General features: G+C 39.0%; 1 protein-coding gene across 2 annotated transcripts; it reads right to left on the bottom strand.

The window, feature by feature from the left end:
* Window positions 1–5265: 5265 nt before the first annotated feature.
* On the bottom strand, window positions 5266–27377 carry LOC136712896 (coiled-coil domain-containing protein 60). 2 transcript variants are annotated; one of them, XM_066689718.1, is made up of 15 exons: window positions 27291–27377; window positions 26676–26980; window positions 23818–23907; window positions 23628–23707; window positions 18837–19019; window positions 18283–18420; window positions 15681–15785; window positions 14212–14302; window positions 13494–13770; window positions 10489–10576; window positions 10049–10129; window positions 9392–9532; window positions 9016–9156; window positions 8609–8798; window positions 5266–7460 (listed from the first exon to the last, which is right to left on the bottom strand). In XM_066689718.1, exons 2-15 carry the CDS (start codon window positions 26967–26969, stop codon window positions 7353–7355), a joined length of 2007 nt encoding a protein of 668 aa, XP_066545815.1. In that variant the 5' UTR covers window positions 26970–26980; window positions 27291–27377; the 3' UTR covers window positions 5266–7352. The 2 variants fall into 2 exon arrangements, with proteins under 2 accessions (XP_066545815.1, XP_066545816.1); XM_066689719.1 differs by lacking the exon at window positions 9392–9532.
* Between the last annotated feature and the right edge of the window lie 451 nt (window positions 27378–27828).

Raw genomic sequence — 27828 nt, forward strand, 5'->3', positions numbered from 1 at the left:
ACACTTCAAACAGAGATATGAATAAATTAACGACATTTCTGGATGTGTTTTAATTCCCCTGTACTGTACCCTCCTGTTTTAGGACTGCTGCTTTTGAAGCAAGAAAAAGTACAAATGAAAGAAACCAATTACAAATCCCCCCCACCCACCCACCCCGTCCAAGACAAAAAGGGCCGAAAGTACCAGGTGACGGAGTGCTTTAAACAGGTCACCATAGCCTCAGTTTCCCCTTGTGTTCACCAGAAAACAAAAACTGTGACCTCACATCATAAATTACAGGACATCTCCTGGGTTGCTATAGTTTCATTTCCTGCACATGTGGCAATGTGAAGAGATGCTCTGGGTTTTCTATGAAACCTCAACCACTGAAATAAAATTATACATATATGCACATTTCTTTCTTTTCAGTTTCAAGCGAAAAAGCTGGTAGCAGCTATAACAGGTAACAGCTGTGAGTTAAGTCCCTGTAAGTGTTTTGCTGTTTTCATACAAAAGTCAGCCTGTAAACAAAACAAATGTCTGTATGACTGCAAGCCTATATATTATTTACTAAATTATATTGATAGGTAACAAGTTTTCCAATGCCACCACTCCTTTCTCGAGACTCGTACATGGGAAGATTGTGTTTGTTTGTATATGCAGACTTAATAGTGACCATTCAGTAATTTAAAGTCAGATGACCACATTTTTTAATGACTACTTTCACCTAAAAGCAGTACTGAACTAAGCCTTTAATGAAGCACAGTGTGTATCTGATTAAATATGGATTTAATGCAGATGTTATGTAAGGAAATAAGGTACAATTAGTTCCTTGCTGTGAGCGTCACCACGATGCACAGAGAGAAACAGGTTTTTACTGGCTTCACACTCATGATTGGAATCTGGAAATCAAGTAAGAACAATTTAGATATTTCAATAGGCAGGACTGAAAGAACTCTAAAAGCATTTTCCTTTTGATTTCTGACTAAAAGAAGTGAAGAGAGCTTTTTGAGGATCAGACCGACTTCAGTTATAAAACATTTGTTTCTCATTTAAATGGAGGTTGAGTCAAATTAGCAGTTGGAAATGATCGAGGGCCATCAGATCAGAAAAGACGACTTCTTCCCTATGCTTGTATCGTAGTTTTACTAACTAGTGAGATTAGGGATCACACACTGTAACCACAGTGACAATGCAGTGCTTGTGCAACTTGTATAGATGATATTGCACAATAAGTGAACATAAAGGAACAAGTTTTGTTTCCTAGTGGGAATTCCAAACCTCTAATCAAGGAAAGTGGAAAGTTTTGCATGTTGAATTTCCAGTTCTGGTTATCTTAAATTGAAATGTATACATCACACCCATTCTAATTACTGAAATTCTTTACATCTGATTTTGTATCTGGACCAGACCTGCCAGGGCAATATGAATGTTCTCAGCATGTAAAGCAGTAGAGACCATTTTTACTCTAGCTACTTGTGGTCCATGTTAACTACATCAAATATATGACTTATGAACATGTTGAGAGTGTTATATTGCGCCATATAACATGACTTTTTAACTTTCACAAGTTTGAGGGTACTGTGCAAGTAAGCCATGCATAAATAATGGACTCACTTTTAACGGCTCAAAAAAAAAATTAGAACAAATATTGTTACAGTGCAACTAAATCAATGATTATCCTAGCATTACAATAAACAAAACTTTGACTAGTAACATGCTAAGGGCTGTTTTACTGGAATACAGCTTAATAAACAGTTTTTGTTTTTTACCTTTACTAATTTTACGAGCTATAATGTGTGGCCACTTAGCATGAGTATAGCTACCAATCCCAAAAAAAACCTCACGTTAGGACAATCTGAGAGCTACAGGTTGCCTAAAGAAAGTGCACTGAAGACCCGTAGGCCTGTATGCATCTCTCAAGTTCAACTCAAGTCAAATCTCCATCCTACCCCATTCTGCGATTGTCTCCACACATGCAGAACCTCAAGACTTATTTGCTACACTCCCGGCTAATTGGCTTCCCCTCCCCCGATCCGTGAACCCTTACAAACAGACAACATCCCTCTTCTGTAAATGCACTCTTGGCCGCCAACACATGTCACTTTCCCCGAGAACTTCTGCATTCCCCTCGCACTTTTCAATAGATAAACAAGTTCTCAATCCTTGTTGCGGAAGTCGGCAGCTGAAAAACACAAACACAAAAGCAGAGCACAAACCCACACCCTAGACATTCCTCAACACACTATTTCCGTCTTATTTACTGTACCTCTGTTACCTCTCCTTCCCCGAACACACACATTTTCTCTTCCACATTCCACTCCAGCCCTTCCCCCATTCCTGCTCTCTCAATTGGTCTTTGTATCCCCCTCTCCACTATTATTATCATCTGACAGGCCTACTCTATCTTATCACGTTGCCTCTTCAGCCTTCCAGAATTTTCCATATTCAGTCTAGCCTGACCAGAGGTCTGCCGATTTCATTTTTAATTTATGAATCGTTTCCTTTTTTCTTTTGATCACTGTCTTTTGTTCCACATCTGTTTCTATGGTAGACGACTCCACTGGAGAGAGACACCCTGTAAACAACCCCCCGGACGTGTCCAGACAGTAGGGGACATTCAAGTGGAAAGTTACTGTTCTCCATGTTTAATCTGTGTTTCTGTGAAAATGAATACATAAATACATAAAAATGTGCTAAAATTAACTCTAACAGTGATGTACAAGAATGGCTATATTTAAAAGTCTTAAAAATAACACCTTTCCCCCCCACATTGATAAACAAAATATACAAAGTACCACTAATACTAGGTTAAAACTGCATGATTCACTGATGAAAGATTGTAGTATCTTGCCCATTGGCCTCAGGAATGTTAAGAGTAATAACCCAGCAGCCTCTCTGGTGTGAGCAATAGAGACATTTTGCATTCAAGATAATTAAGTGTGACAATTATCTTGTGTTTTTCCAAGATCCAGGTCTCTAGGCAATCGAGTCAGTGATGTGGAAGACGCCTCGGTAAACTAAAGGCAGAATAAGATCACTCACACATTCCTGCCCATACTTGCGCCGACACACACAAGAAGACTCTCTTATCCTTTCATTAACTTTTTCTAGCGAGATGAATCCTTAACAAATCAGTGGGTCCATTTTGATTCTGTCCTGTGAAGTCTTTGAAAATATGATGCAACTCTCCTGCAAACTTTCAGACTTTGTTTGCAGGAGACTTGCATCAGTGTAATTTTCCACCTTTCCTTACGATACAGAGATCTACTTCTACTCTGCAATTCTCAATAGAAGCCAATAGGATATTTTTTTCCCCTGCTTGGGAACAATATAGGCCAAGGTTACATCAACATTTTGGGGTATTGGGTTAAAAAATAAAGTTTAACACAGGTCAAAATCTGATTAAAGAAGTTTACATGTTTTCTAAATACAGTGCTACTGTCAGATGGTTGGTATTATGATTCCTTAGTGAAGTAAAATGGAAATCTGTGAAGAATGTGCAGTTGTGAATATTGCTATCGGAAAGTCTTACGGTCAGCCGTATTATTTGCTCACTAATGGTTTCCTCAGGGACATCTGGGATTAAATGTTTTTGCCCTTTGGGAAGGAAGATCAAAAGACTAGTTTCAAAAGGCAAACAATGCTGTTTTTTAAATATCCCTTTGATTTCCAACACATTTTATTCTCTCCCTTGTGGTACAAATTACTCGCATTGTGGAGATGAAGTTGCAGACCTAATTTAGACAACATATTAACCAAACTGCTGTAAATAACTGGAAAACATTTGCAAAACTCCAAAATATAATGCAGACTATTAATTGCAAGCATGTCTTTTTTTGAGGGACAAATACTCCTTTTGTGCAGATTTTGTATGGATAGATAACTTTAATAAAACGGTACAGCACATTGCACTGCACTGACCTGAAATTACTTCCCCAAAAATATTTGCCACAAACATTGGAAGCATGTTTTTTAAATACAGAAATAGACTTATTCAGATAAAAGTCTCAGAGAAAGACTTTGAACAAGGGTGTGCTTTGAAGAAACTCTAATTATTACCTCAGAATTGTTGCTGGTCATAAATGTCGCATTCATAAAACCAAATAGCTTTGCAATTAACTCCAGGAGAATTCAAAAAAGGCCAAACATGTCTCGGGATTCCAGATCACTTAAACAATCTTTAAACAATATCATTTTTGTTTCTCATTGTGTTAACAAATTGAAAGCAAAAACATTAATAACAAAAAATGTTATAAAGCATGTAAACAGTACAGTACATCATGTACAACTAAGATATACATAGAACATCCAGATATTGTCAGAGAATACCTGTTGCTAATAATGTTGATCTTCAAACAAACCTTCAGTTATTCCCCAAACATCAAATATACCTCTGGGCACCATGTGACTTTTTATAGCTAATATGTAAACTACTCTAAAACCTTCAGGTTGACTTTGTTCATTTTTCTAATCTGCATTTGAAAAAAACATTTTGAAGATATACGGCCATTAAAATTAAAAAGTTTAGATAACCTGGTGTATTTAGTGAAGGTTATATCGAGCTGACAATGTCACTTTGAACAGAAATCGATTGGCTTCTATTCATAACAATGTAGCAATATGCTCTCCAGCTGGGGCACAATTAAATAAACAAATAAATTATTGTGGCTGGTTATTTATTGTTTATTAAATTGCCCCTAAAACGCCTGGACCCGCTCTTGCGATTAAACCAACTGCTTACGAACAGGGAGTCTGTTGTTTTCAGTCTTATGGGAAAGTCATAGTGCTAGACCATAAGTGATTTTGAGTACACTCTGTTGCACTTTATTCTGATTACACAGATAAAGCAGAGCCAAGTCCTGGGAGACTAGCCAGGCATGTTTCTGTGAATTGTAACCTTGTGCGCTTATCACTTTTGGGAAGCACAGGGGTAAAGGTCTGACTACAGTCATGCAGAACACAATGTAACTGCACAGTAATAAATGTTGAATTCAGCACATATTTACAGGCTTATGATGGGATTTACAAATGCTGAAAATGTAAAATAAATATCAATCATTTGCCCATTTCTAAATATTTAGTCAAAATCTTGTTGGTGTGAAACTAAGAACACTAGATTTCCTGTGGGTTCTTCGCATTTACAAATGAAAGGGTCTCTCTCAAAAACATACCTTTGAAGAAATGGGCAAATAAATAATAATAATAATAATAATAATAATAATAATAATAATAATAAAAGAAAGAAAGTGCAATAAAAAACAAATTCAAATATTAGTCTAATAATGTCTGAAAAATAAGTTATTTTATTTTTTGTAAGCAATTACATTAATTAACATATTTCTGGATACTATCAGCTATTACACACAGTCAACACTTTGTATCGTCGTACATTTAACATTTCCAGTAACGTTTTTTTGGTAGTTTTTTGCCATTTCATGATTTCACAACAAGCCCTGCTCACAAACAGGAAACTCTACACCGAACACCGCCAAGTCAGCTTTCACAACTGTCAGCCAATGTGTGTTCTGATAGTAATTGAAAAGCAAATATTGAATTTTCCCCCTACAAACTATTTACATGCTGGGAACATAAAGATACATAAGAAAATTACTTTCCACTTAACATAATCACAAGTTTCCTTTTTATCATACATGTGCAGTTTGGTTTGCTCTTATAAATGTATGCCTTTGTGCCCATTCACTCAGCATGTTTTATATACACAGTAATGCTAAAGCGCCCCCATGTGAGTATACCATAAAATTACACCAAAGGGAGCCTGCCTTCCAAAAGATACCCCTTACACAGAATTTAGCACATACTTCTGGTGTATAGCCATCCCGTTCTTTTAAAATCATCTTTAGACACTTTACTACCATCTTTAAAGAAACAAATGTCTGCTTACATTTATACGGGGGTCAACGTATCAGCAGTGAGGTTTTATGACAGAATAAATAATTATTGAGTGGCATCACTGAAAAGTCTCAGTTAATGTCAGAAGATACTGAAAATTGGACTTGTCAAGTTAACGCTGTGTGAAATAACACTGCAAGAAACGGCTGCCAATTATAAACTGTGAAGCATCCTGGAAATGAAACCTTTTGAAGTCACTTTCAGGTGTAAAAACTGAAATGTTGTCCAGCCTCACAAAATGCCATTTATTTTCGTTTCCCAGAGGCAATGTATACCTATTTGAAGATATCACCTGACTCAAACGTGGGGTTAATCTAAAATTGTCACGTACCCTTGCTAGGACAAAACTCCCCCCCACCCCACCATCCAGAACAATTTTGCCCTCAGAACATAAGCCTTCATCTTTGTCTTCACTTGATCGCTTTAGCCTCCCCCCCACACAAGCACTACTTTAACTGCACTGTCGCTCCTCTGGGCAGCGGCGACCTTTGACCCCCTTGACACATTGCCCTGGAGACTAATCTGCTGCCAACAGCACAGGACAGCTTCTCACTGGGGCAAAGACACACTGCCGGGCGAAATCTTTCACACTAAATTGTATCACTCACCCTGAGATACAACTCATACAAGGGGAAATCACCAGAATGATGAGAGAGAGAGATAGAGAGAGGGGAAGGAAAAAGCGAACTTGAAATCCAATTCTCAATTTCCTCTTTAATGCTTAACAGACTTTACCATATACATAATTGTGTCTCAACTTTTACAAGTTAATTATCTGCGGTTGGAATTGTTAAGTGTTGATTTTGACAATTAACAGAGCAGAAACGAATTTGAAGAAGTTCCAATAGATTACGAAACTACACAAAAGTATATTGGTTATACTGTAGTTTTCTACACAAGATCTTTACGGCAGACCCACATTCACAGATATGTCTGCACTGTTTTTATGAGATATCTTTCACCATCCTAGTGTTACACAAGAAGCAATTTCCATTATCGGTTTCATCATCTTGTGACAAGAAACAGATCCATAGTATCAGAAAGCTGAAACACTGGGAAATTTGCGATTCCCTTTAACAGCTGCACTGAATGCTTCATGTGGGTGTCAGAATCCATGTTCGGAATAAATGTCACCATTTTATCTGTCATTACAATGAAGATCACCAGGTTAGGGTCTATTTTCCCACTTCTAAAGAAATTATAATTTGCATGAGATTCACCAGCATACTGGGGAACACTATCATACAAACAATGCAATGCTTGTGGATTCAATTTAAGATCAAGCCCAGACCAAGCCCTAGGTAAGTTATCTGAGCATATATCAGTGCCAGCTGGCCATGGGATGCAAGGCTGAGGCCAGAAGATACCTTACTCTTGGAATTTGGCTTCTAATCCTTTGATTCATCCTTAAACTGGACCAATCCTGATTGGCAATATACTCCCATGCCCTCCTGAGAGATTTACCTCAGGGCAGGAGCGCTCTGTACTCTCGGAGGCACAGTGACTCGAGACCACAGCCACACCTCGTAGTCCGCTTTCGACATCCGAACAATGTGCTCCCGGACCATCTGAGAACAAAAACAAACCCGTATTTATGCCGGCGGAGTATGAATACTGATATTGTGCACAAGATCTGATGACCTGGAGACGTACTGAAAGCAGGGCAACAATGAAACCCAACTTCTTAATAATGCAATCGTTTTGCATCAGTTGGGACATCAAAGAGTTCATATTTTACTAATGTAAAGGCATCATACGGGTATAGAACGTGGATAAACATCACAGAATAGGTATACAACAATGTAATTATAGCATTCTACACACTGGCTTTGTTTTCCAGATATAAATATTACCCCCCCCCCCCCGAGTGAAGATGAATGGAAGGGAATGTGATAATATTTCATACTGCAGATGCCAAGGCCTTCATTTAGAGAGTGAAAGACAATACAAAAGTCTCCTTTGTTTGAGTGGAGAGTTAGCGGAGTAAATGTGAAAGTGGTCCTCGGCAGATGGAAGTAACTGGATCAGGTTCCTTGAGTAAATCTAAGAGAGATTACAGATTCCACCTTGGCACACACAGGGAACTGCTCCTGTAATATGATTATATAAATCCTAAACACAGACAGTCTTCCTGACAGCTCAAGAGTATTTTAGGCCCGTTTTGCTGTGGTTGTGTAAGTCCAGGAAACTTGAGAGCAGACGAGAAGCTTCGTCGCCAGGGGAGCTGACAGGCAGTTCATCCATCACTACCCTGCCTTCCCGAGATAAGGAAAAGGGACAATATGCTTCTTGTCTCGGCTTTCTCCTGATGGTTTAGTGAGCTAGATATACAGTACTTTTATTCTCAGCTTGATTCTGGTCCTCACAGTGGGGCGAGTAAAAGAAGAATATGCTAGTATTGGAAATTCATGATAATAGCTTTAATGCCTTGAGGGGATACCGTTCCCGACAGTGTGCCGATTGATTCATTGCGCTGATACTAGTTTCTGCAAGATCGCACCAGGAAAGTCCTGTAACGTCAAGCACTCTCTTACTCTTCCCCCGCCAACCACAAGTGGCAAACCCGTTGCTAATTGCAGGCTTATCTAGGAGGAAGTGCAGAAAATAAAGTACTGGGTCTGACATTTCTGGGTCAAAAGACAACAAGGGAAACTGAAAGGTTTATACAAGTTTTATAACGGTTAGTAAAAACCGGAGGGACGAAAGGGATTGTTACCTCAACAGCCACGCAGAAATCGGGGGAACACAGTTCCCACAGGCGCAAGCCACTCAGGACCTTGAGGAATTGGTTGGGCCTGATCCTCAAACTCTGCCCATCGGCGAACCTGACCAACTTGTCCAACACACAGCGAATGCTGCGATCTTCCAGGATGGTTTCCGGGATGCTCGACAACAGCCCTGACATCCTGTAAAAGTACACAATCAAATAAAGCCTTTAAACATTCCAGAAATGACTTGGATAACCCAACTGACAGCGACGTATAAAACCATCAGCAAAACGTATCACATATTTATATATCTGAAGGAGAGGTGAATGGCCAACTGACTTCTGAACCTCAAACATTAAGGAAAGTTTGTGTAGCTAAAGGACTCTCATAAAACACACCCGGCAACCACTCTCACCAGGTGTTACTATCCTGATTTTCTTTGGTTTCGGCGGTTTCGGGTTTGACTGACGGAGTTCGGACTGCATGAAGGTCAGGCTGAATTTGCGGCCAGTGTTCACATGACAGGAATTTACGGACACCGTTTTCCCAGCGTTTCCTAAAAAAATAAAGAGACCGATGGATCAAAACACTCCAGGTACAGCAATATGTGCACACAACTCTATAATCTATTCATGTTATGATGTCTCGTATAGATCCAAGTCTTCGTGACCTGTGAAAAAGCCAGATTAGAGAGATTTGGTAGGACCTGTAGAAATCATTATATTACATGGATAGGGTATTGTAAATTATGTTGTTTCTTCTACAGGATACAATATCACAGTGATTCTTACTTAGCTTTGTTTTCCAAGGTATCATTCAGACTCAAGGCCACTTCCTCTGCCTTCTCCGAGAATCTTGCTCTCATCTCAGACGACAATGAGGATTTACTGGCGATGAACTGACTCACTGCAGAGGGCTGACACATGGGAGAGCTCCAGACATCCATAAAGAAAGCAGGAAAGTGAATGGAAACCCAAATAATACCTTCCATTCTGTAACTGTCAACAACCACTTTCTGGGTACTAATATATCCAGGCTTTACACATTTGTTTTTGTTGCTCTCATTCTTGCAAAAAGTTTGAAGACACATAGTTAACAAGTATATGAGATGCTATTCCTCTTTATTCTTGAGACTTATCTCCTCTCGCAAGTCTTTCAATGGAACCGGGGACACAAATGGAAATTGAGCTTTTTTTCAAGGCATTGAAGACCGAAAACAGGAGACACTTCTTCACACAGAGAGGTGTCATAATCTGGAACAAACTCCCCAGCGATGAGGTTGAAGCCACAATTTGGGAACATTTAAAAATAGACTGGATAGGATCCTCGGATCACTTAGTTATTAATGGACACGAAACGAGCACGATGGCCTCCTCTCGTTTGTAAACTTTCTTATGTTCTTAATTGTTGGACTGTGAAGCTCAGTTACTCAGAAAAACAGAGCATACCTTTTAGGTCTTGGAGTTTGTGTGGCAGATCCGGTTTGTTTTTTCTCATTTCTTCCAGGGATTTGCTTGGCTGGAGACAAGCTGGGAGTTACAGAAATGTCTGTTATCATGGGAGTGCTTAAAAAGTGTAAAACTGGAAACTATTTTCTTCCTGTCACCAGTATAAAAGGTTTTATGTGTGCATTGTTTCTTTATTGTAGGAAAGGCAGTGGCGCACAGCTCTTCAGTCCAGCAGCTTTTATAGGTCATTTTAAATCATCAGAACCCAAGGAAAGGGTCAAACTGGTTCAGTTAAGCAAATGATTGGTTCAATCCAATTCGGCTACAGCAGTAACGCATGGGGACCCTTGGGGACCGTGGCGGCGCACACACTGAATTAAGGTGTTCACTGATTTTCAGGCAGGCGTCTCAGGCAACTCAAACACAGTGTGCCACCCTACCTGTCACTGGGATTCGCACCCGGCTGTCCCGAACTCTGCAGCTCTTTGGCAACACTCTGGTGAACGGCTTCTAGCAGCTTCTCCAGGTCTGCAATCAAACCAATACAAAACACACCATCACTTTCAAATGTTCTTTCAAATCCAAATGCCTTTTTATATACATCAACATTTCTGGAAAAGAAAATATTGCAGTTTGGGAAAAAAACTATTAATTTTCAATTAAAAAACTCAAGTGATAACACACATTGACTGAATCTAAAATACTTTAGGAAGGATGTGTTTTGTTGAAGCTTGAGGAAATATACGTTTTTTTCGTATGATTGCTAGAATTATATATGGATTCATTATCCCTAGGTATCTCCAGAAATTCTTAATGGGTATCTTCAAGTTAGATTTCATAAAAAATATATATACTTGACATGTTCTTCAACACGTAAGCTTTATGAGCAGAAACCTTATGTTCATCTTTAGTTAAATGTTTTATATTACGTAGTACAACCGTGCCCTCTGGTGGCCACCACTGACTTCAACACTATAGCTGGATTCATTTCTATCCAGTCCCACATTATGCATTATTGCGTTCTATTTTATAGTGGTATGAATACAGCACACTGGTGTGTAGCCAAGCACATGATTCTATTAACACAGTACAATTCATAATTTATAATTTATAATAGTTATTTAAGGAAGTCAGTCTTCAGGGTTATGGAATTATATTACATGTATGTTTAACATCTGTAACTCCAAAATTAAGCACATGCTAGTATCACATTAAGGCTGGTTCATTTGCTCATTTGTATATATTAACAAAACACAATCTTGCTAGTTTCAAAACAGTAGAAAAGGGCTTTTATTATTTCTAAATGTTTGGAGGGGTGATATTCCTGCTGTCAGGGATTACTGACAATATGGTTCATTTCTACAACTACTGGGGCAGTTTAAAGAGTTACTCCCTCACAAATAACTAAAAAAAACAAGCAAACAAACACAGATGCACAATTCAATCATTTAAGAAAGTCCTGCCAATGCTGTTAGAGATGGTAGTACTTCCTCATACTCATATCCTTTTTGCAAAGTAAAGTCCTTGAAAAGGCAGTTGTTTAAATCACCTTTGTTCATTGTTCACAAAAACAGCTTAACTCTGTGCCACAAACAGGTATTTTCTATGAACAGATCTTAGCGTACAATGCAATATAAACAAAGGAAGGTCCAGGTTTCTTTCCGTCATTTCAACATCACACTATTCGTAGACGAGTGAAATTTTGCTTTGCTATTCCCAGACGCTCTCAGATGTGAAAACGTATTAAAAAACAAAGTGCAACACATCAGTTCATTCTGTAATAAAACAACACGGGCCAGCAAACCTGCCCCCCCACCTGTCCTTCACTGCTTTAATAGTGTTCCTATGACAACCATCTCTGCTCTTTGGCGTATGCAGGGATGTTCTTGTCCACTAGCATCCGAAATGAGAAGGGAGATGAGAGTCGGATAGGCCATATTCTCTGCTTCAACTGAGTGGAACAGGCTGAGAAAGTGAACATCAGTTCTACAACCACGGCTGAAGGTTATCGTGTGAGCCCGTGTCAGATATATGTACATACGAGATAGGAGGGAAGCATGAGTGTGATTTAAAACTTATAATATGTTGTTGTTGTTGGTTGGGATTACTAATTCGGATTGAGAGAATTCAAAAAGCAGGGCTGTCTTTTTGTTGCAATGCATTGTAGATGTAAGTACTATTCTTTAATTTACTGCATTGCAGTTTTTAATTGTTCATATAGAAGGGATCCCATTCAATCATATTTTGACCTACCTTCTGACCCCTTGACCTCACTTAAAACAATGTAATATTAGGGGTTGCCTAAAAAAGCTTTTAAGGCAGAGTGTTATCTAAAGCAGAAAATGTATTACGGGTCGAATGGGTCGTTTGTCATGGAATTACGCTAGGGAAGAAAAACGCAGAATATGGTACAGAATTATGTACACCTCTACCCCGATATAATACGAAACAATATAATGTGAATATGGACAGAATGCTGTAGAGCAAAAATGGTTTGGAAAGTCAAAACACAAAGCCGAGTGCATTTACAGCATTTTTAAACTTTCCCTGCAATCTTCAGTGCATAAAAAACAATCCTGTCTGCAAGTTTTAAAAGTTATAATGTTGCCAGTTTAAATCAATCGATTTCCTTTTTAGCTTCATTTTAACCTTTTCTATAAGTAAAATCTCCAAAATGTTTCCAGACTCTTTAATAGTTAACAGTTCATATTTCTTAATCTATGTATAGCATAGTTGGCTAAGTGACAAAGTGGCTCATACTCCTCTTAGCTACAATACTCAAATTATTTTTTTAAACCATTTGTAAGGCTGTGTAATTGTGTGATATTTTGTGTGAATTTTACACTTTTCGAAGCATTACACGCAGCCCAAATGATGGATTTTTGATGAAACCTGTCAAATATGGTTGCATTTAGCAGTACTTAGTACCAGTGTTGTTAATACACTGTGTTTTAAGTAAGCTTATAACATAAGCGATATAATTGAAGAAAGGATTTACAATCTAACCACTTTAGAACACATTTATTTACTGCATAAACCCTGTTAGCTTTAACAAAATGATTTGCTCACTATTAATAATGGAAATGCTCGAGGCCAAAGGAAGTTCGATATAACGTGGTTTTAGTTTTTGGCTCCCGAGGACTGTGTTATATCAGGGTACAGGTGTAGTTTTCTGTTGCCAGTCATAGTAATGTGCTCTCCATGTTTATTTCACCCACAGAATACACATCTTTGGAGTCTTATATGCCAATTAATCCGAAAGAAACATGCACTTCAGGATGCACAGTTACTCCACATTGCGACCAAGAGCCCATGAGCATCACTGACATGCTTAGTTTGACCTGTTTTGTGTAGAGGAAATCAAAGTGACGATTCTCTGAAGGAGCCACTCGTGTGCACCACATTTGTTTTGTACGCATCGTACAGGCCAACCTTTTGTACCTACAGTCTGACACCGGAGCCTGGGCCTCGGAGTCGGCTTTGCTGTGGGCAGTACCGGCGCTGGCTGCGGGATCTCCGTCCTCTGAGTGACCGACGCCCCTCGGAGTGACCGGCTCAGCTCCAGCTGGCAGGTCGTCAGAGCCGGGGGGCAGCGATGACATGCTCCCCATCGTAGGGGTAACAGCCGAAGACAGGACACTCAGCCGAGAGCAGCTGAGGAGCGACGTTCTCCAGGGCCTCACAGACAGCTTGCGAAGCGCCCTTGAGGGAGACTTTTTGGGCTAAAAATACAGAGCGTAGTAATTATTCCTTTAATGAAACATGACTTTTTAGGCACAGTGCATTTTAACCCTGTTACAGCTCGATAGCTTGTGACATGGATGTCAGTCTAATGTCTACAGGAAGCAGTGACTCGGTGTCAGCAATCTTCAGAGGCTTTTTCTTTTTTCCCCCATTTGCCCCAGCTGACAACAGCAGTCTTTGTGGTTAACCCTTTCTTGATTGGGAAAAGAAAGAAGAACTGGAAAGCACAACTAAGCAGCTATTTCAAACAAACATCTGAACACGTTACACACGGAAGGAACGAGTTGCAGAATACGGCCATGGTCTGAATTAATATTACACTCCCTATTTCTACAGGCTACTGCAGCGATAAATATAAAACCTGAATTGCCCTCAGGGACCAGCAAAGCTTGGCATAAAAAAGCAAATCAGAACAATACCTTTGGTTGTGTTATAAACTGGTCCCATTTGATCTCAATTGCTTTTTCTTTATTCAGACGCTTTATTGTCATCTTGCTTCTACCAGGATCCCTAAGTGAGGAAAATAATGAACATGTAAGACCAAAGCGACACCTAAATTATTTCTATCCCTCTCACCAAGGCCTCTGTGCCCCCCCGCAAGGTAGCAGGGGCACTAAACTAAATAGGAATGATAATTCATGGCAGGGAAATAGCGGCCGAGTTTACAGCCAACACCACGGCCACAGCAGGACTATAATACCATAATAAAGGTTTACATTTCTCAATAATATTTTCAAGCTCTGATCCAGTCCTATTTTCCCTTCAAGCTTATGATTTAATAGAGAATTTGAGATTGTGCTGGCACTGCTGCATTAAGAGCTTTAGGCCATAATATGGAGCTCACAAAAGTTTCTTCTTTTGTTGCATCTCTTCCCCCCATGTCGCCAATAAGAGTTGTACAGCTCTGCGAAGATTAGGGTTTCATTTCCTGCACTTCTCTAGTGTTTCTTCTATGTGAGGAACAGTTTAATTTATTTTAATGCGTCGGCTTCCCTATGCCTTCCTGTGCCATCCAACCTATTTGATAGCATTACTTTGCCTATTATATTTTTTGCACTAAAAATAAAGATTGTCTGGATTCTTCAGTGGCCTACTTGGAATTTGTGAATGCCTCAACATTTCACAAAACAGGGCCTGAACATTTTCAGTATGATTCTCTTATGAATGTGTTGCCACTCTTTAAAAGAAATATAGTCCATTTGTTAATTTGAGTAATATATGTATATACACATTTTAACCTTTTAGCCATTAGGTTTGTTACATTCAAAGACCATACATGAAAACAAACCAAGCAACAACTTGTATATAAAAGTGTCAACAACTTGGCTTACCATTGGTTGCATTTGTGCAACTTGTGTAACTTGACATTGATATGGTCCTTACACGTGACTTAGGCCAGGTTCAGGCTATTAGTGACTTAATCCTTCCAGGAAGGGTGAGTGTTAAAATCATTATGCCCCCACACCCCCATCAAATTGGTTCCCGGAAACAAAAATGTAATAGCTCGACAATGCCGGGACATTTAGTAGAACATAATTTATTCCAAAGGGCAGTTAAATGTACAATGTCAAGGTACTGTTAATTAGGATTTTTGGATTCTTCAAGCAGACTATAGACCCGGTATACAGCTAGAGTTATAAGGTGAGACCATTAAAGAAGGCCATTAACTTACCGAAACTGTAAGGTCATGTCAAAATACATAACTGAGAAGAGTAATTAAGACTCTCAGTCCCCGAGTTACCTCAGAAGCCCACATCAATACGACATCTTGAAGGGGGGGATTGTTTGGTTTTTTAAAGACATGCCCTAACTCACCTAACCCAGTCTTTCTTTACTTCATAATAAATAACAAAGAAAATTGAAAAAAAATAGAAATCTCTCAACTTACTTTATATTCCAGCAAGATGAGACAGGCCCTGCTCTACCTGCAGGCTCCAGTGTCAAAGCCTCTAAAAGCCAATTCAGACAGCACAGCTGGCGAAAAATGGTTTCCCTGCAATAAAAGGACTTGAAAAGCTGAAACAAATCAGATTTTATTTACCCCTTTTTCCTAACAGTCTTGATACTCAGGAGCAAGGGATTGTGGTAATAAAAGTGAAGCTCCCAGTCACTCAAATATGACATGTTAATGACATCTTAACTACACCCTTTGCTGTAAACACTAGAGTGTCTACAGGGCTTTTCTTGGGTAATTATTCCAATAAATAAATCAATACTTTTATCAAAGGAAACCTCAAGTAAAAATAGGAGGCAGTTAAAATGATGGCTGCTCTCAAGGAACCACTGAAACATAATTCTGACAAAACCTCAACAGCCAAAGGCCTATTGACCCCCTGTCCCCCACCCTGACAATGTATTTATTTATTGTTTTTATGTATCGGAGAGAGACAGAGAGAGAGAAACAAATCTTCTGCAGGTCAATGTCAAGTTGTTCTGACAGGGAGAATGAGTGGCAAAGCGAGGAAATACAAATAACAGTATTGAAAATGAATTGTGGTTCATGTGGAGGCCTTTGATATTTTAACAACAGTGTCAATATATGATTGCAGTTTGTCATCCCGACTATCTTTTAGAGAAAATGAATCACATTATTGTGGACAAGCAAAAAGAGCAAAAGCGATGGATGGTTGTGTTTCCTTGCATGTAAATGCTGGTCTGCAGGGTTTCTCCTAACTGCCTTGTTCGGGCAGTTCTGGATTTGATATGGGTACTTCTAAATTCAAATATGGTGCGTTTGGAAATGTTTGTTTTCTTACTTACTTACTTATGGGTACATACCACGCACAGGTAGTTCAGGCTAATTCCCTCACGTGTTTGCTCAAGTGTTAAAAACAATTCAACATAGAATTTCCAACTTCAGCAAAGTGCGTCAAAAAGCTCCCACTTCAGATCCTCGATATTCCCTAAACACACTGACGCAGTGAGGAGATTAACATTAACATCATTTACAGTTACTAGGAAAATGTTGTGGTTCGTGAGCCACTTTCAAGAGTAAAGATCAACTTTAAATCGATTTTTCTCAGAAGGATCTATAACCTGATGACCTATGAATGCATGCTCACCCCAAAACCATCTCCATTCCATGAAATTAAGGCGCAATCAATCAACATGACACATTTTCTGTCTATGTTGATCCGTGATGAATGCATTTACTCTATTACTCCACTTGATTAACTTGCATGTCTCAAGCATTAGCTATCAGCAGCATTAAAATGCTAATTATACTTCCCTGTTCAGCACGGCTATTCATATTAAATTGAACATTTACCAACCAAGGCAGGCAAAGTATTTCCGATTAAGATCCATCAAAACATGGATAATGACCTTTGAAATTGCTGTTGTTTTCTTGTTTCTTACCAGGGCAACAGTTTTTCATTATACTGGGATAAAGCATTAATTTGTGTGTGCCACAAGGAATAAAGCTATACAACTATCAAACTACATTTGAGTTTGACACTGAATAATGTACACTGCAAGCCCCATCATTCTCTGATTACCATCCGCATTATAAATAGCTGCACACTGTGTGAGGTGTTAAAGGACTATGGCCCCCGCTGGACACACAAGCCAAGGGCACACACAGATTTTAAGCTTTAACAGCCAGCTATAACAAACACCAACATTTGAAAACCAAGCCCTAATCCAATTGGTACCAATCCCAAACCCTAATGGAGGTCAAAGCTTACTGGGAAATCCTAACCCTGGTTCAGACCACTGTGTAACACAACTTTATTTTAGTGCAAATTGTAGCCAAGACTAAGAGTAACTGTAAGACCATTTCTGAGATCTGTATCTCTAATTAAAATGACAACCTTTAATTTTTTTAATCGTGACATTTCTTCTTAAATATTCAATATTTCAACTAATACAGGGACAAATATTAATCGGCCTAATCAGTTCTTTTTTTATTGAAAATGTGGATGTTGAAAACACAAATTAAACACATCAATCAATACACAAGAATAAACTTCCATTACATTTAATATGATTATTCTTTCCATATGATGAGTTCAGGCTTCTCCACAAACATGCTGTTGTAATGTTTATGATATGGTGAGCAAAAGGGATTACTGTGCCACAAAAAACTTTAAAAAATAGGTGTACCCCTGAAAAGGTTGGGAGAGAGGCAAGAGAGGCAACTGGAAAACTATAGGTTATAAATAAATACATTATAGTAACTTGAGTTAACGGAAACAAAATCCTAAAACTGAATTTGACCACAAGAATAAGAGTCGAGGGCCACAATTCACTGTAAACATAAAATAACGCCACATTTCCTTGATTCGTATAGTGGAGACCTTGACGTCATGGCCAGAGAAGGTGTACAAAGTATGTATTTCTTTCTCTGGGGCTAATTATTTTTCATCGGGTCAGATAAGATTAAATGAATAGGTGCTCAACTTTGTGTTACATGCTGTATATTGATACTAAATATCCTTCACAATGGCACTTGGATGGAGAGTGAATGACCGTGAAAGGGCTGTACTCACAGGGGTGTGTCGGCCAGCTGTGGAGAGGTCAGAGAGCGGTGAACAGGGGTGAAAGTTCGCACGGCTGAAATCTTCTCTCTTTTCGAATGTTTCCCAGATAACCGTCTTTGTTCTGCAGGTAACGCGGTTCTGAAAAAGCTAAGCACATTCAAGCAGTTTCTATATTATTGAACACATCTACCAGCAATGTGCATACAGCCTCTCCCATTGAGTCCCATAAACCTAAAACAAACTAAAATGGCCGTGAAGGCATTACTGCTCATTTCACAGCGGGGGCAAGGAGAGCATTGTAAAGTGTCTTGTGCTTCCAACTGCATTCTATTCTTATTTTTTTAAATGAAACTACAACATAGCAATCACAGAAATAGCGAGTCATCCAGAATGGTCAATTTGCGACATCTTTATTTAAAAAGTCTCCGTTTTCAATGTGTGCATATTACACGGACTTGAGGTAGGGAAAGCTCACTTTAAGGTCGTAAAGCATTGAGGTGTAACTTTAGTGTGGGCTGGTAAAGAAACGGACCATTTCTCAGGTAAATCAACAATGATGTTACCTCTGCGTGGGTCCGTCGCTGTCTGAATCCTCCTCTGAGGAGGGCAGGGGGGGCTGGCACTCAGTGCGTTGTCTCTCCGCTAGTCTTCTCTGCTCCTCCTGCTGAGCTCTTTGAAGATCCACGGCCTCCTTCTGCAGCATCTGAAAGTACCCCCGGCCCTGCTTCACCGCAGACACCAGACGCCTGCCGCCACACACAGGAATTTGGGGTGAAATATCATGTTCTGTTGTTGTTTTTTATATATATACACTTCAGCATGGTGCATTGTACATTTCTACTGTTACCTAGAGATAATTACTTTTTGAAGGAGAAAAGGGTGGTTGAATTTATTATAATCAAACTAATCTGGGCTAAGAGCATTATGTAAATACTAACAAATAAATACATTGTGTATTTATTTTTTGTTATTTTACTATGATTTTCATTGCTTTAATGTATTTGAAATGCATTGATTCTTTATGCATCAGCTTAACACAATGCTAAATGTCTAATATTTTTGCAGAGCGGTGTAAATACACACACACACAATTTATAGATTAATCATTACACCAACTGTAAACATCCGCTCTATGGTTCAGTTCGTTTTAATTTTAAAGAATACCAAATTATACAGTACAATTACCATTGCACTTATAGTACTAATTTATGCCAGAGGCACACATCTCGTGCCCAATGCTAAACAACAGAATACATTAATATTCCTTCTCCTACATTGAGAATTACAATGAAGCATTGATTAATAAGCAACTGTTGATGCCGGTAGAATAATTACTTTATTACAGAAATTTAGCTCCAGTCAGTAGTCATCTTCAGATATCTTGTTTGCTGGCATTCTGAGCAGCTTTTCAGAGTCAATATGTAAATTGCTTTAAACTGACATCAATACGAAAATTAAAACGCTGCACAGACTGCTGGCGATGCGCAACAATCATTTGACTTTGCAGGCGAAATTAAGGTGATAAGAGTTGACAGAGGTTTCTTCCCCCTCATTTTCTTATTTTCAAATTAGTTATTAAAAAGAAAGCCGCTACTTTTCCCTGATATGCAGATTGAGTTCTGCTAGGATCAGGCTCGAGAGAACTGTCTGATGGCTGAGACCCCACTTCCAAAGGAAGACGGCTAAGATGTTAAACACTTTACAATACAGAGATACGGAGAAAATGACAACCCCATCTGATTTATTTTTAATGTATTATACTTTCAGAGTATAATAAAAAACACTACACTATATGTATGTTAAGACACGGTACTCTTGTTGGGTTTGTACTTCACTATGGACAATATAAAACACAGAAGGAACCAAGCACAGAAAGATATAGCAATTAGGTAGGCTTTGAAGAGGGGGTTTTAAGAAGGCAGCCTATATGCTGTACTTTGACACCTGTTACTGTAACAGTTTCTGAAACGTGGCTGGTATTTCTTGCCATACTTAAAGAAATCTGGCTGCATAAGAATTACCTATGTGCTTGAAAAATGTACTGGAACCTCTAATTTATTTTTAATCTCAAGAAAGGTACGAAGTATAGTTAAGTGTAAAACAGGATCCCAACAGAGAGTCTCTTCTTTAAAGTAATCCCTCTTGAGGAATGTGCTTGTAGTTAACGCTTCAGAAAAACTCATTCTAGTATGAGCCTAAGGCCCAGCTATTCTATTTGAATCATTAATTGTTATTTATAATAAGCAGCTGGATGGTAATTTTCGCAATAGAAGTCTTGCCAAAAATTAAGTTCATTAATCATGAATGAATTATTTCTCTCGTGCTTTGCCGATTCCGAGAGCTCATACATTTCATTTCCTGAATAAAATGTCTCTCTTCCTTTCTAAGGCGCCGTACCACAGAGATTTCCTTGATTCTCAAACTTCATATGCAAAGCACAGCCTACTTAAATTCCTGGCGTCTGCTTTATCAACCCTCACAAGGTTTTGCAATTTTTTCTCTTTAATAGTTTATTTAATTGCTACCACACAGCTTCTTGTTCTAGATATTAAGAAAAGGTTAACTTATGCCTGGCCATGCATGACACACATAATTCCATTGCAAAAAGGTAGGAATCTGCATAGCATTTCTTTAATGGGTTTCAGTATGACCTGTAACTGAAGACATGTTTTGTTTTTAGTTTATTTGATTGTCACACTGGCTTCAGTTACTACAGTGTTTCTTGTTAACAGTTTTTTTTTTTCTCTTTTTGCATTCAGAAAGCAAGAGAAGGAAAACTTTCGTTTGAAATCCTGCTAGACACAATACTAACCGCGGCTGAGAAATGCCAGCCACTGCAACCTTCTGCTGAAAGTTGGGCAGCAATTGGATACTGATCTCTAGGCAACAAATGGCATGTGTTGGCAACTGGTGCGCAGAATCAACACACAGATAACACTGAGGGACCGGGTCTCAACTGGACTAGTCAGCATTTTGCACAGTATTGCTGAACTTAAAAACAAACATTCTTAAGATCAAACAAATTGTGTTTTTTCGTTATAAAAGTGATGTGATGATGCTACTATTGTATGAAGCCTTACTGGAGCTACAGCCTTTATATAAGTAAGACTTTATAAGCATATTTATAGAGAGAGAATGTCTAATTATTGTTCTCTATTCATACAGTACTTAAAAAGATAGGTTCAGAGGATGAGAAAATATTTTAGTTTTAAGTCTGGTGAATATGAATACTTAAGGACGAACAATTAAGAATAAAAAGGGATAAATAAATAAACAACAATGAGCAGGATAAGCAGTAGTAATTACAATCCTCTGTGGAATGCATCTGACAGTAAACTGATGAATGGGCAATCTCTGCGCAACACTAAATCATTCTTTATTGTTTACTTTACACATGGTGAAGTACAAAGGATGTATAATTGAGATATTGGTCGGGATGTTCTACTGTGGGTTAGCTGCCCATCTAATTCATTTACTGTGGAATAGGCAGTTTGCCCGCGGTGGAAATCTAAGCACCATCCTGATTAATGTTTGTGTTGTTTTCGTAGCAATATTAAAAAATAAGTGATGTATAGCAATGCAGAAATGTTCAAAGAGGTTGACACGTCCCAGGAATAGCGCTTGAAGCTATACGGTTTAGAAGTAATTCAAGCCCAAACGCACCGAGAGATGTGTGTGTCTGTTTACTCCATTAATTTGAAAATTGTAATGAAATTCACATTGCTCTCTCTCAAGGTGACAGAGAGGTCTTTCCAGGCATTATCACCCCAATCTATTAAATGAAATTTCCCAATGATTAGCAAGCATAGTCTCACTGCCAAGCTGTCAGATGCACTCTCTTTCATTTGCAGGAGCGCACTGTCAATCGGCTGACAAGTGTATCATTCTGCAACACGCAGAAGTCTGTCAAGAACGCAGCGCATCTCTGACCTGTGACATCGACGCTACGCAGTGAGAGATCACAGTTTATGGTTTCTGCAAAAATTCTGGGTTTGCCCTGACCACCCCAGCTCTTACAGTTGCTGAAATGGATCTACCTTGTGTAGTTTACTGTAGTTTTAATATAATGGTACAATTATAACCATTTTATGAATTTCAATATTGGGTAAAAACTATTAAAACACCATGTAAACTGCACACATATACTACACACTCTTTATGTTCTAGTCCTGCCATTTTGCAGATCTGTAATTGTATGCATTACACCATGAAGCTACCCAGGACCCTGATTCAGCTAGTTGTTCAGACCCAGAAAAAGAAAGATTGGTGGCCCAGGGAGTGCTGACAGTTGCAGTTCATCACAGTTGGTTTGACGCTGTAAATATTTTTGCAAAACAAAAGCCGCACTGGATATATTTCACAGCAAGAAATACAGCGTATTGCTTGAAAGAAAACAGTCGATGATCAAATCAGTTTTACGTTTGACACTTTAGTTTGATTCATGACACAATCCCTTTTACCCCTCTAATCTCAGAATTGCATGACTAATCTCATGTTCTATTAAAGAAATTAGAAATAAATGTCTTTATAATGGTTCCTCTTGAGAAAAAAATTATATTCAAAGATAGGGCTCCTACAGCCAGTTCATTAGGGGTAATACACCAGTACAGTGAACAGAGGACAACATAGAAAATGTCTGCATTTGTTGCAACAAATTATTTTATATTATCTGTATTTATTGTAGCAGTGAGCTGCCTTCAAAAACAACATGTGATAGTTGGAGGGATTTAAAATTAAATTAAAATCTGCCAAGTCCAAATCAAACCCCTAATTGCATAAGAAAAGACAGATACACAATTAAGCTTCTAAAACACTGTGCATGGAAGCTCTGTGATAAATTATTGTGCAGGAATTTCCCTTGTAAAATCAGCCCAAGGATGCCATGTTTAGAGCTGTTCTGGCTTCGGTTTTTAAATTAAATATGCAAATAAAAAAACATCATACGTTTTGTTCCATCTAAGAACCGAGAAACCACGCAGCGTGATCTCTCTCCATATGCGGATCAAAACCATTAAATAATAAAAGATGCAGCTATTTTACGACTTGTTTCAGTTTCAGATATTATTTATAGACCAACTGACACCCGTGACAAGGGCCAGCACTTAGTAACATGAATCAGCTGTAAATGTTACTATGCTAACCACCCTTTCGACATGTAAACACAATCTTAGACGCATAAAAGCCAAGAGATATTTTTAACTTATCATAATAAACAATGAACCTACCATGCAGAGTTCCTCATCTACGTTCTGTTATATATTGTCTTTCCTTCAAACCACAAAATATATGGATTACTTTTAAGTACCTTACAATCTGTAGCCTAGTATATAGTGCAATATATTTTGATTCCTCACCTTGTGTGAGACAGATGTCTGTGGAGATGTTTCACTTCGTCCTCACTCTTCTTCAGATGAGTCTCATTTGATGTCAAGTTCTTAAAAGAAGAATACCAGCTTTTAAACAAGTTTTGTTAGTTATGGGTCACTATAAAGGGTTATTACCAAGCTATCCAGAGATATGACAGCAATATTTAAATTGAGATACCTTACTCTCCTCTGATGCCTCAGGGAGCGCTGTGTTGGAGTCATATTCTTGATTGTCCTCTAGTCTTCCAGAAGGTTCTTCCACACCAGTCTGCAAAATAATTTCAACACAGAGCTTTTTAACCCACTTACAACAAGACTCCACACATATAAACTGAAAGTAATCGGACAGTTGTGCTGCTTCTTGCAGCTCTTGAGCTGTATGTCAGAGACAGTACATCATTTCCCTTTACAGTCAAACAAATATATGGTGCCCAGATAATGTTTTTATAACAACAAAAGTACAATCATGAACAATCAGTCTGGCTGAAAGGATTAATTGTGGCAGCGCACAGTTGAAAAACATTTGGTCACTGTCATTAATTTCTTAAAGTCAAGAATTTCATAAGCAAAACCATAAGCTTGACAAACCTTTCATTTTTCCCAACAATGTATTACACACAATGGTCACCAATCCTTTCCAGCTTTATTTTATGTTTCCCTCATACTACAGCTGATGGATGATCTAATTTGCAGTAAATCTCTTCACGTTAATCCTAGATTTCATCGGCATTTTTCGGTCCAGTGGTTAAAAAGATTTTTTCCACCTCTTCCCAAAAATACTTTATTGTACAGTATGTTTGTTTGTGTGTATGCGTGTGTGTGTGTGTGTGTTTGTCTGGGCAACTATCCAAATGGTTTTGTTATCTTAAGAAAAATTATACCCTGTACTGTAAATTAATCATATGTATTTACACCCTACATAACATTGTACGTGTGCAAAGAAAGATGAAATGCAGTGCATTCTGGGAACTCCACAATGAAGTTTTACAATAAAACAGAAGTAAGTCTAAAGTCTTAAAACTATACGAGCAGTTATCATTGTCTGACCAGCAGAGGAAATACAGAGAATGATGAACAGTAAAAAAAATCTGACTTTGGAGAATGAGGGCAAACTTCATGCTAAAAATAAAAGCTGCCCAGTGGGTCAACTAGTTAAAATGTGCCCTCAGAGCAGGTTGGCTCTATCATCCAGAGACTGCTGGTTCACAATCTGGGCTATGTTGTTCCCTCCATTATCATTGTCCTGTCAGAAATGGGGCAGATATCATAACCCTCATTAGAAACAAACAAAGCAGTGTACCGAACAGCAATGCAACTCTAGAGGGGCTCATGCATGCATATCTGTTAGTCAGTACAGTTCTTGTATTGCAGTTAGCTGGGTTCACAAGGGCCAGCTCAGAGAAGATACAGAACAAAATAACAAGGCTGAATTAAATCTATTTTCACCTAAAAGGGTGCCACCAATCACAGAGGTGCACGTTATGCCATCATTCTCCATTAATGTAGTTAGTGCCTACGTACTAACGGCAACCTGCTTGCATCAGCCACTTTACAACAGCAGTAATGATGATGAATGCAACGTCCACAGAAATAAACCATCCATTTAACATCAAATCTCCCATGATCCATTAGGTGGTACAATAGCACACACCTGCTACGGCTATTTAAAGCACACTCTCGCGCACAATGATCATTTTCAAATCGAAACATTAATGCCTGCCGACCCCAGGTGTATTCTCTTGTAATCCAGGGAGTAAAAGATTGAGCAACTGAATATTACTGCTGATGCGAGACCGTTTTCCATGGCCTTTTGTTACTCTGAAAGTGTCGGGTAGCATTTGGAGGAGGTTCTTTTGAGTTCACACCAACAGCAGATCAATCCAACATCAGGTCTCAAGATACACAACGATACAGGTTTGAGTACCTTAAAACACTGTTTTTAAAATTAGTTCAATTATGTAACCAAAAGGTAGTAGTTCACGGTTTTGTCCTCGGTATGTTATTGCTCTAAATATTGAGCTTTACTCCCCTCCCTTCAAGGAGAATAATAGGCCTGACTGAAAACAATGAGAATAAAAGATTGATTGAAAATTATGCTGTTGAAATGTTCATTATTCGAGCAATTTACTCCTGGTTTCTGTTTTTCTCTGTGTGAAATACTTAGCCACACTTTTACAGAGGCTCTGCATTTCAGCCCAAGCTGGAAGCCAAATTAAAAGCTGCCAATCTCTACAGTTCCTGATAAAAACCGCTGAATGCAATTTCAAGAAACATATGATTGTGACAGCTGCTCGGTTGAGTGTCAAGGATTTATGCTCGTTAAAACCATAAATGTAGCATCAGTGCCGGCGCCAGATGGAAACATCTTATCCATATCAAAAAGGTACTATGCACTGCTCTGCCACCACGACGGCAAATTAAAGACAGCCCGCCGTGAAATGAAGCTCCCTGCAAGCACGTCCAGCAGGAGGACAGCTCTCTGATATGGCAGCACATTTTATAGGAGAGGGGAACGGCAATGTCAAACTGCCCTGCTTTCCGAGTCTTGTCAGATCTTGGAAGATAGCCAGTGAAGGCCAAATCGGTACAATTATAAAGCGCTTTCAAGGGTGACATATCATATGGATAACATCTTCCCTTGGTAATAATAATAATGATGATGATAATGATACTAATACACATCTCTACTGTAATCTCTCTCTTGTGTTGTTATTGTGGCGCCATGACAAGGGAAACCAAGGAGAACAGAAGAACATGAGAGACCCAAACCCAGAGATTCATTTGAATTAAGAAAATATTAAAAAAAAAAAAAAAAAAAGCCTACTGGGGAAGACAGTGCATATGTGTGGTCGTCATAGTTCAAATACGAACAAAGATGATTGTTCATTGAGCTTTGACTAGTCCACAGAAGGAATTGGCCGAAGGTGAGAAAGAGTTACATTCAGAGGTTACTTTTACATTATTATTGTATTTCATTGAGCCCAGGCAAGACTGTATGCTTTTGACCAGTCAATCCTCTAAACAGCCGCAAATCACCTGCTCTTCTAGTTGTCCCAGGGAGGTGAGGATCAGTTTCTCCGCCTCCAGGTACAGGGGCTCCCCGACCTCCTCGTAGGGCCTCCAGCTGGCCGCCCGGTAGCCCTGCCGGCTCAGCTGCCGCAGTCTGCGCTGGTAGTTGTCCCTGAACACTTGTTCCCGGCTGGGCTCCCGGCTGCTGAACACCGTGGCGCTGCGGGCCTGCAGCTTCTCCCCCACGGGAGGCGCGATGGGCAGCGGCTTGATCAGCACGAAGTTGCGCGGGTCCAGAGCTTTGCTCGCCTGAACGGGCATGGCTGCAATCTCTGAAAACACATACATAATTAAGTAGGGTCTCGTTGCTTTTCACATACCGCAGCAAAGAGCAGTTTATACTTGATGCTTAACAGGGATTGCTGGTGTAGTGTTTGAGGTAGAAGTGTAAAGCATGGAGGTCTGCAGCACAACAGCCCTCTCTGTCGCCGCCTGCGCTCACTTCCCCGGCTCCAGCGTTTTGTTTGGTCGCCCACGGTTACACAGGAATGCAAGAGCCGTGCAAACTTCACAGAAAGGCATTGCTTTTGAACACAGCCTTATGGATTAAAAAAAAGAATAATCAGTGAATGCATCGAGTACCTGTAGGGTCGTTGAGTGCCTGTGTGGAGATGGTCGCACTTTGCCTCTTGTCTCCTGGTTAGAAATGACCTCCTGCTGCTCTGTGCGGTGCCACCCAAGGTAAATGGTCACTAGTGGAAGTCAAGGGTTTAAAATGATCGTTTCCTGTAAGCATACATATCACTTGCGTCTGACGTCATGTTTGATTTTATTAACACCTACTAAACTCAGTGCAAACAGCAATACTTTATATAAAATATGTAAACTGCAGTAATTAGTACACATTCCATTAATATTTGACAAAACCATGCACTTAGTGTGGAGTCTATTTATTATTCATTACTTAACTGAATGTAGAATGGAGCAACGTTTTATAATCTAGGCTGGGTGTATTAGTCAGACTGGCTTTCAATGGACAAACTTCACTTTTGCAAACAAGATTTTTCATAAATACATGACTGCATTATCAAATCAATAAATAATAGAAAAAATATGTATTACAAAATAAAGAATTAACAAATCCTGCATGTGTTTTGTAAGAATTCTATTTATTCATTGT

The sequence above is a fragment of the Amia ocellicauda genome, chromosome 17, assembly GCF_036373705.1.
Source record: "Amia ocellicauda isolate fAmiCal2 chromosome 17, fAmiCal2.hap1, whole genome shotgun sequence".
In the NCBI taxonomy this organism is placed as follows: domain Eukaryota; kingdom Metazoa; phylum Chordata; class Actinopteri; order Amiiformes; family Amiidae; genus Amia; species Amia ocellicauda.

What these genes read in the sequence shown, in the direction of transcription:
- LOC136712896 (XM_066689718.1), bottom strand. Translation starts at nt 26,969, where the DNA reads ATGCCCGTTCAGGCGAGCAAAGCTCTGGACCCGCGCAACTTCGTGCTG. An exon ending in AGTTTATAACACAACCAAAG is followed by an intron (nt 13,771 to 14,211) that starts GTATTGTTCTGA and finishes CTGTATTTTTAG; the next exon opens with CCCAAAAAGTCTCCCTCAAG. An exon ending in ACCTTGGAAAACAAAGCTAA is followed by an intron (nt 9,157 to 9,391) that starts GTAAGAATCACT and finishes TTATTTTTTTAG; the next exon opens with GAAACGCTGGGAAAACGGTG.